At 49.7% G+C, this 9,400-nt stretch overlaps 4 protein-coding genes across 4 annotated transcripts; 2 read left to right on the top strand and 2 right to left on the bottom strand.

Annotated features, from left to right (window-relative positions):
• Positions 1-1,602: 1,602 nt before the first annotated feature.
• BDR25DRAFT_380686 (uncharacterized protein) lies at positions 1,603-2,718 on the bottom strand (the record flags this gene model as incomplete). The annotated part of the gene is made up of 5 exons (XM_033697671.1): positions 1,603-1,854; positions 1,914-2,186; positions 2,236-2,402; positions 2,475-2,554; positions 2,639-2,718. The coding sequence occupies 5 exons, from the start codon at positions 2,716-2,718 to the stop codon at positions 1,603-1,605; spliced, it is 852 nt and encodes a 283-aa protein (XP_033541620.1).
• Positions 2,719-3,684: 966 nt separating this feature from the next.
• Positions 3,685-4,578, bottom strand: BDR25DRAFT_159906 (uncharacterized protein; the record flags this gene model as incomplete). Its single annotated transcript, XM_033684021.1, has 1 exon — positions 3,685-4,578. A coding segment is annotated over one exon (894 nt), but the record flags the coding sequence as incomplete, so codon positions are not given.
• A 1,107-nt stretch (positions 4,579-5,685) lies between these two features.
• On the top strand, positions 5,686-7,390 carry BDR25DRAFT_95211 (uncharacterized protein). Its single transcript, XM_033699290.1, has one exon. It carries the CDS (start codon positions 5,760-5,762, stop codon positions 6,951-6,953), a length of 1,194 nt encoding a protein of 397 aa, XP_033541618.1. The 5' UTR covers positions 5,686-5,759; the 3' UTR covers positions 6,954-7,390.
• On the top strand, positions 7,221-9,246 carry BDR25DRAFT_95207 (permease of the major facilitator superfamily). The gene is made up of 4 exons (XM_033699289.1): positions 7,221-7,675; positions 7,721-8,024; positions 8,072-8,211; positions 8,261-9,246. The coding sequence occupies exons 1-4, from the start codon at positions 7,488-7,490 to the stop codon at positions 9,156-9,158; spliced, it is 1,530 nt and encodes a 509-aa protein (XP_033541617.1). The 5' UTR covers positions 7,221-7,487; the 3' UTR covers positions 9,159-9,246.
• Positions 9,247-9,400: the final 154 nt, after the last annotated feature.

Raw genomic sequence — 9,400 nt, 5'->3', positions numbered from 1 at the left:
GGGCTCAGTAAAGGTTCATCTTGTTGGCAAGATCTTTTGACTCTCCATATTGTGATTTGTGTACATCTGTGCTTGGGTAGGATTCGGATGGGTTTGTTTGTCACGGTCCGGAGAGATTTTCATTTGGATATTCCTGTCCGACATGATGAGATGCAAGCATCCACTGCTGGAGGCATGAGAAATGGGAGAAAATGAACATCGAGATAGTCAACATCTAAGCAGAACCACCATTCCAGCACCCAAATGCTGACCGAGATTAGGGCACAGGACGTCTTAAGCAAGAATTCAAATCGTCCTCTTCATCATCTTCATTATTTCTCACGCCTTCCTCGTCAACCACCACTTGCCGCAAGTGTGTATGCTTCAATATCAAGCCTTACTCGCACTTACCCATCACAAGTACCAACCTAACATACTTTAGATATTCGCATGGAGTTTTTATACGCTTGTCGGCTATAGAAAGTATGTTTTCGATGGTCTCGCGAGGTAGGCGATGTAGCGATGCTATGTACGTGCCGACTCTCCATACTCGCGGCCGATAGTAACTTTGGGAGTGACCAATTAGGTGTCTGAATAGGTAGAACCAGGCGCCTAATCATGGATCATGTAATTACTTCTACAGGACACATTAGGAGTCTTACGAATGCCAATTTTCCCCTCAGTGCTATCGATTTGTCCGCACTGTCAGTACCCCTCGGTGCTAGGGGTCCCCCTGCCATTGACAGGCAGATCATGATACAGAGGGTCCTACATTAAACCGTTAGATATCTTTCTAGGCTTTGGGTATATCTCCGCTTACCTCCCGCACCACTTCGATGCCTTCCTCATCTACTCCCAGAGGCTTTGCCTAGTCCATCATATCCTCGATGCTTTGATCGTCGTTCTCTTGAGACATCTACAACCGTGTATCGTGTTCCTTATTCGCCCCATGGACGTGTTGCTCGTATGCATGCCTGTCGAGATGGCGCTCAGATTAGCCGCACTCCCCTGCGGAGACAGTACTCGATTATAACTTTAACGAAGTCATCTCTTCTGCATCATGTGGTTACCGCATGCCTGCAGGTGAAGCGCAATACTTGCGGCATTGAAGTTTGCCATCTCGTCGGCCACGTTGTCGATGCCATAGGACTTGGTGGGGTTTGTGCGGAGAAGGTTATGTGGTTTCGAGTGAGGCCAGACGATTGGTTGTCCTCATAGTAACGCTTGGATCAAAATCAATCCAGTCCGCGCTATCTAAATCTGAGTGACTGTGGACAGGTTAGGGCATATTGCACACTTCATTCGAACGGATTTCCACGCTTGAATTACTCTTGGAGGTCATGGAGGATTCTGCTGTGTAGAAAGGGAGTCTTTTGTATTGGGTGTAGAATCTTGGTCACATTATAGCTCTTTCCCTCCTCGCGTTCTTTTTAAGCCATTTCCACCCAGTGAATTTTACAGAATACTAGATATTTAAGGAGGACAGATTCATGGAAGGTTAGAACCGTCAAACTTCTGTCTCGAATTTAGGGAGAGAGCTAAACGGGTGCTACTTCCCCTCCCACATCTTCTTGTGTTCCAAAAGCGACTTCACTGTGTTCACAACCTTTTCTCTAGCCCAATTTACTTCCAATCCGGTCCAAAGATCTCCAGACTCCTTGATGAATCCCAGCCCGTCGGGTCCACGCCCGGAGGAAGCAGTTGCTCTGGATGGCCTTCTATGATGCGGTCTTTGAGCTCCGGGAAGTGCTTTCGGGTTGTATTAATGATGATTTGGGGGGATATAAGTCCGCTGACGAGGATAATGCGCTTAGTGCCAGCTGCCGATATTGTTCTTACTAGAATGTGCGCAAGGGCGACGTCGCGGACATCGACCTGGATCGGTCAGCCATCTTTTTTTCCCTTGCAAAATCTAAGGGCCGGGAGATACGAACGAAATGATAGAAAGGATACTTCAGGCCATCGATGGACGTATATTTCCCATTCATGAAATTATAGATCGCGATTTCATTAGTTTCGTTGGCGCTATGCGGCCCTGGTACGTTCTGAAACATCGGCCCAATAATGATATCCAGATTGATGACTGCGAGATCAAAGTTAAGATTGTGCTCTTCCATGTACCTCCGTCCCGCTTGTTCGTCAAGCTTCTTCGATGGTTGTATCTTGTGATAATGTTCCTTTTTTTCGATCCCGTGCTCGGCGGTGACCTAGGAGCTTTAGTGAAGGCCTAACAGTGGGGAAAAACGATCGTCGTACTGGATTCCAGTCCACTTCCGTGTACAGCTTCTCGGCTATGCTTATATCTTCGAATTCATTGAGGACTGCGACTGCACTACCAAGAAGGACGAATCGCTTTAGACTTGGGCCACCGCTCTTATGTGCACAAGTAATCAAACGAGCCGTTCGTAAAAGTGAGCCCATTGCTTCAAGATTCCTCCCAGATATTTACCTTTCAATCGCGGGTCCAATGGTCTCTTCCTAGATATCTGTCGCACTAAAGTTGAGAGGGGAGGCATTATGGATGATGTAGTCGAAGCCTCCATCTCTAAAAGCCTCATCGTAGGCCCCTTCTGCCCTTATATTGGGAATTTAGGCAAAAGTAATGTTGCCATTCCATGTCAGGTGGGGTTTCATGATTTCCTGGGCCTTCTTTTCTGACTGGACGGTGGCGACGATATGGTAATTTCGTTCTACTAGCCCGAAGAGGATGTGGGAGGCTACAAATCCGTTCGTACCCATGAGAAGAACTTTCCCAGATGGTGTCGTCACTGCACCAAAATCTATTCAACTGGACAAGAAAATGACGATCGAAAATAGAATAGCTTGAAGACAACAGTTCGTTGAAGATGTAGAGTTCTGGAAGCTGTCATTGCGGGTCCGTTGTTAATAAAATATCTTCAAAACAGCTACGGTCCTGGTCTAATGCGCAGTTTGAATGATTAATGACGCATTGCGGACGCATCTTGATCGATCAGTGAGTGCCCTATTTGGAGGTGAAGATTGAAGTGGAATGCATGGAAGCCGGGTGTACAATGCTGGATCATGCGGGACGGCGTAGATGAGGGGGTATGGGACTTGGTTATTGATCGGAACTGATACCTCGATACACATAAATAAGGTCACAATGGCATGTGGGGATGCTTAGTGAACTTAATTAGCGAATGCCAAGCTAGCACGCCTTAAACAGGTTGGCGAGATGACATCTGACGTTCCACCAATCGGGACGAAAGTCGGTCGTAATATAGAGTGAAAAAGAGTAGTCGCAGCTTTGTTAGACGTACTATGAAGAGGTAAAAAATAAAATAAGATTAGCCAGGAACTTGAACCTGGCCAAACAAAAACGATACAGCCGTGGTCAGGGAAGCAACCGCGATCTGTTCTAGAGACGTCAGATATTTTGTAATTTCAAGTCTTCTCGCGGCTTCAAGCCGTGGTGGATGTTGACCTCAAGCTAATCCTGCTTTTCAGGGCGTCCCGGGAGCACCGCCGTTTGGTTGTTGTTCAGGATTCTCGAAAATACTCGACTTGAGGAGTAAAAAATGCACTGAACCCGGAGGAAACCGCAAGGCGACGCCGTGCATCGCAGGTAGGAAGGGACCCCGAACGGGGAAGCATAGTGTGGGTGCAACTGCCTTCTCACTCCACAATCGCGGAACCTAACACCTCGTCCTTCAGCTTCAATTTCGCTAGCCTCCACCCCTCCCGCTCAATTTTCCGTATGAACATTGCAGGCAGGTCATCGTCCCGGATAGGTTTGCTTCTCTCCAGAAATCGCGCCGAAAACACCTCCCAGAGATGACGATCCTGTGGGGTACGTCCATACGGTCGAGGGTAATATAAATCGTTCCTGAAGAAAGCCTGCACGGCCTGGTCGATACCCTTCTCGTCCATCGACATATCCAGGCAGCAGTCGAAATCGAGCAGCCATAGATAGTGCTGGCCGAGGCAATCTGATTCGAATGAGGCAGCTCTCTGGTCCGGGAGTCTACGAGGAGGTGCAAGAACAAACTCAACATCGTTTGCGTCTACCTTCGCTCGCCAGTGCATCTCAGCCAGGGCATCGGCCATTGCTCGAGCGTACGCCGGAGTGTTAAGAGATAGCTCCTCCATTTGGTCAACGTGTAGAGCGTAGTTCCGCAAGCTGAATCGTTGGAATCTGGATTCTGTGCCACCAACTCTGCGGCGACGCCCGAGATAGGGCCGTACCAGGCAGTCCTCGTCGTCTCGGTTTCCTTTGACAAAATCCTGGAGTTTGGCTGGGCAGTATCGATCAATCAGCATTTCGCGGACGTCTCGAGGGAACGCGGGTATTCGCTCCGTCGTAATCATCCGACATGCTGAAGAGAAGCCGTCGGGAAATCTGTCGGCGTAGGGATTCCCCTCACGCGGCGCGATCAGGTCGAAGGGGGTGGTGATGCGAACCGATAAATTCTCGAAGCCGGGAAAGACGCGACGGTGCATATTGATGTCGTTCTCGACCGACCGAGAGGAGTGACCATCTTCTCTTTTGACTGCGATTTGCATATCAGCCGGCGTCCCTACCTCGCCCTCGCCCCAAACACTCCCGCAGGCTCCTCGTCCAATGCACCGAAATTTCGTGGTCATTGTGATCGGCCTCGTTTAATGAAAATGATATTGCGTGAATGGCGAGTGTCAGGAAGCCTGCAGACTTATTTGTTGGCAGAAAGGAAGCTCGAGCAATGAGCAATGGTTACTATACCATTGTAGTTCTGGTTTTGGTGCCCTCACTGGTCCCAACAACCACGTTCGTCAGAAATCTTGGAGAAATGACCAAGGGTTACCAAGAGGCGAGGTCCCCACCTGCTTCACCATGGAGGTGCGTTTCGAACTTTCCCAATAGACTACTCTCAACCCCCTTCTTCGATGCTGCAAACTGATCGTCTTTAAACTTCACAGCATCCGTTCCGATCTCTTAGCAGCACGAACAGCTCCTGTGATGTTTGATGATTTGGGGGCGAGGAGCCGAAACTTGGAAAGTCCCGTTAGCTCGGATCCCTCCCGCTTCCATCAAAATAGCATTGAATGGTTCAAGAAACGAGCCGTGGTCACGGGTAAACTGCATGAACGACAAGAAGCGATGTTCGCTCGGCTCTCCGTTCACTGGTCAGCTCTTTAGGGCAAGCAGCAAATTGCACCGCCCAAAACATGGGCGCGGGCGCAGCTAGCTAGTTTGTCACGGCAACTTGACCCTCCGGGCTCGGGTCCACGATTTGAAGGGCGCCCGCAACGACTAGAAATCGAAAATCGAAAAGATGAGCCCTCTCAGCAGCACAGGTGGTCAAGATCAAAAGTTGAAGGGGAAGCTTGAAGAATTTGGGAGGCCTTGGCGCCGCATCCTTTTGATATCCCTGTAGCTGACATATAGGCCTAAAAATAGTTAGAGGGGCATGGTGAAAAAAAAAAACCGGACGAAAGAAATTGCTCATCAAAGGGAGACTGGAGTTACACAAGAGATATTGCCCATACTCTTGATTTGAATAAATACGACAGAAAAAGGCAGTTTTAGAATACCATATCTCAAGTGGTGAGTGAGTGAGCGTTTCGTTTCTTGTGATTGCCCCCCATCTGACATCATCTTTCAGCCACGTCCATTACGTGTCCGGCTTTGGCCGAGCGGGCGATCTGGACTGGACAAATTTCAGCTAAGGTATTCTACGCCATCAATGCAGTGAGATTGCTTTATCACTGAGGCCGGCCCCTCTTTTCCTCGCCCACTTTTCCACCCAGGACACCACGACTCTCACGACTGCTCGCCCAAGATGATGCGCAAGAAGGTCAACTATACTAACATTACGTCCATTCCCTCTTTTATCCCGCGACAGCTCGCCATCGACATCCTCCACAGCCATGGCGAAATCATCGAGCTGAACCCGCTCGTTCTCGGCTTCGAGGGCATCAAGGCGCCGCGCGACGCGCCTGCCGACGAGTTTTATTCGACATGGTACGAGATCACGGAGCGAATACAGTACATTCCGGGCGTTGGGAAGATGGGATCTGGCAAGATCAAGTTCAAGGGCTGTTTTCACGACATGCCCTGGGGTCTTCAGACTCACATTTACGCGCCCGCAGGCGTAGACCTGCGCAATAAATGGCAGATTTGCGGGAATCAGCCTGGGGAGCCGCCCGAGACGCGCGAACTCGGGATCGGTGCCCCACCCGAGGGGCTTTACCTACGCGAGGATATCGAGATTAGATGCAACATGACCATGGTTAGTTTTGTCAAGAAGGAGACCAAGGCGGCATCGAAGATCCTTGTCGATCGACTCATCAAGAAGGCGGAACTGCTGGATTCAGGAATCCTATCGGCCATGATGGAAGGCGGAAAGTTGAAGACGTACAATCCCGCAGACCGATCTAGCCACGGCCCCTCCAGCAATCCCCCAGGCTCTCCACTCCCATCGCCCAAGCAGCCGTATCAGGTACCGATGTCACCGATGCGGTCGCCGACTTTCCCGCACAACCAGATGCAGATGCATGGCCAGCAACAACAACACCAACAACAATACATTCCGCCAAATCACTCCCAAGGCCAGAACAACATCGTTATGGAACTTCCAGGCGACTATTACCACCCACAACCATCACCGAATCATCTACAAGCGCCCGATCGATATTCTACCACCTCGGAGCTCTCCGGGAACTCGCCAAACCCATCTGAGGGAAGGTGGTCGCAGGTGTCAAACGACTACCAGAGCTCTATTAGCTCACGACCTAGCTCTTATGCGTCAGATGGCATCCGATCACCGGGCCTCGACCAGAAAGGGTTTGCCGCGGAACTTCCAACCATGCAAGAGACAAATGAAGAGCACGAGAACACCCGCAAGAAGCTTGAGGGCGAGCGATACCCAGAAGATCGCAAATACAAATACAACCCGCAAGATTTCGTCAATACGCAACCGCAGCAGCAATACCAGGGCTATCCGCCATACCCTGCTTACAATCCCGGAAGATGAGTGATTATCTAACGAGTTGCCGACGGCCATAGCACATGAGGGATGATTACGCAAACGGATATAGCAAGGTGGTAAACGGCGTTGTTGGACTCGTGATATCAAACTGAGGCTTGGGTTCGACTTCTGGATTCTCTGTACGATTTATAGCGGTTTCGAAAAATGGTATTTGGTCTGCCTTGCCCATTCACCTTGGCTCTCTAAAGATGTGAAGAAGTGCCGAACGTGATTGACCGGCTTGCAGATCATGACATCTTGATCAGCCTCCGTCATCAACGATTGGCCAGACAGCATTGGGGCGAGAATTGCCGCCAATCAGCGTCAGTTTAGTGTACAGTTTCTCTTTGTCACTCTTTAGGAGTTTCAATGTTGCGCAAAGAGGAGGGGTTCGGGCCGCCGCCATAGTCGTCATGTACCCAAGGTTCTTTTCTCCACGGAGTTAAACTCTGCTGTCTACTCCCCGGGAAACTATGGACGGTTTCCCCAACTTTGACTGAGGGTCTCGTTCCTGAACCTCATCTTAACTAGAACCTTATCATGGCAGAGGGAACCCTTCGAGACCAAGAACTGATCGGCGAGAAATCTGATGTCACACACCAGGAACTTATTCACCATGGACAGCTCTCAGAAGAGGAGCTGGAGATTGAGATGAGATTGAGGCGAAAGATTGACTGGCGAATCATGCCCCTGGTAATCCTGGTCTATCTGATGAACTATATTGACAGGTGCATCTCCCCTAAATTTTGTTTCCAGCGTATCTAATCGTTCAGGAATAATTATGCTGCTGCGAAACTCCAAGGCCTTGTTGACGATCTTCATCTTGTCGGTGACCAGTATCAGGTCGGACTTTCGATCCTCTTCGTAGGCTACATTCTCATGCAGGTGCCTTCAAACCTTCTCTTGAACTACGCTGGTCGGCCTTCGTGGTATCTTGGCTTCTTTACGATGGCTTGGGGTCTGGTATCGGCATGCACATCGCAAGTCAAGAGCTACAGCGGCATTGTTGCGTGTCGATTTATTCTGGGAATTGTTGAGGCCCCGTTCTTCGCTGGTGTGCTGTTCTATCTCTCGAAAGTATGCTCATAACTTCATTATGTCATCTTTTTGTTAACATCTTCCAGTGGTACACAAAAGAAGAGCTGGCGAAGAGAATGGCCATCTTCTACAGCGGCTCTCTCATCTCCGGCGCCTTTGGCAATTTGATAGCAGCCGGCATTCTAAATGGCCTGGATGGCAACATAGGAATGGACGCCTGGCAGTGGTACGTGTCCTCAGAGATAAGCAGGTTGCACAGATTGACAATAGTGCAGGCTGTACATTATCGAAGGTGTCATCACTGTTTTCATTGGCTTGCTTGTCGCCCTAATTCTCCCAGACTTCCCAAATACCTGGCGCGCTTTCTCTCCCGAGATGAAGCGCGTCGCTAACCGCCGTCTTGCCATCGATGCCGCCGAAGCAGACGTCGATGAGACTGGCGGTATGTCGCAAATTCATGGGATGAAACTGGCTTTTATGGATCCGAAGACATACATGCTAGCAGTCGCATATATGGGCATTACCGGCGCGGCGGGATTCCAAAATTTCTTCCCCACGCTAACCAAGACACTCGGCTACAATGAAATCATCTCTCTCCTGCTCGTCGCCCCACCCTACGTCTTCATGGTGTTTTACTCTTATGCACACTGCTACACCTCTGATTACATCGGCAACCGCTTCTGGTTCCTCGCGTATCCAGTCTTCTTCTCTATCGCCGGCTTCATCATTTTCATGACCACAAACTCTTTCGGCCCCCGCTATTTTTCCTTCTTCCTCATGAACTTCGTCTTCGCACAAAATGGTACTATATACGCTTGGATCTCCAACGCAATCCCTCGTCCACCCGCAAAACGCGCCGCCGCCTTCGCGTTCATCAACTCCATCGGTAACTCCGCTTCTATCTGGACCCCGTTTACATACTTCCCAAGCAGCGCGCCGCATTATCGCCCTGCCTTAGGGATTTGTATTGGGTTGGAGGTTCTAGCGTTGGCGATGTTTCTGGGGATGAGGGTTTATTTGCAGATGCAGAATAAGCAGCTTGCTAGGATGGAGAATGAGAATGCGATGTTGACGCAGAAGGATATGCGGATGTTGCAGAAGACGGCTGAGTTTGAGGGGATTAATATTGCGGCGGCGAGGGTTATGCAGAAGGGGTATAGATTTATGACGTGAGGTGGCTGAATTGGGGTGATGGAGTGTTTTAAAGGCGTGTACGGAGGAAGAGGGGGATAAGGTGGAGGTGAAGGATAGCCTGAAAGTGCGAGGGCTCTGGACATAGATGTAGGTGATGTGCATAGATTGCAATCAAGATGGATATGAACTTAAGGCCTGTATATGAGGACTAAGAAATGACCAATTCGCCAAGATCCCCGCTTACCAAATATTCAGATGAAAGTAGAAGCTGTCGGAAACTT

Source organism: Lindgomyces ingoldianus (assembly GCF_010093535.1).
Source record: "Lindgomyces ingoldianus strain ATCC 200398 unplaced genomic scaffold BDR25scaffold_43, whole genome shotgun sequence".
In the NCBI taxonomy this organism is placed as follows: domain Eukaryota; kingdom Fungi; phylum Ascomycota; class Dothideomycetes; order Pleosporales; family Lindgomycetaceae; genus Lindgomyces; species Lindgomyces ingoldianus.
This window is presented reverse-complemented; position numbering and strand designations above follow the sequence as displayed.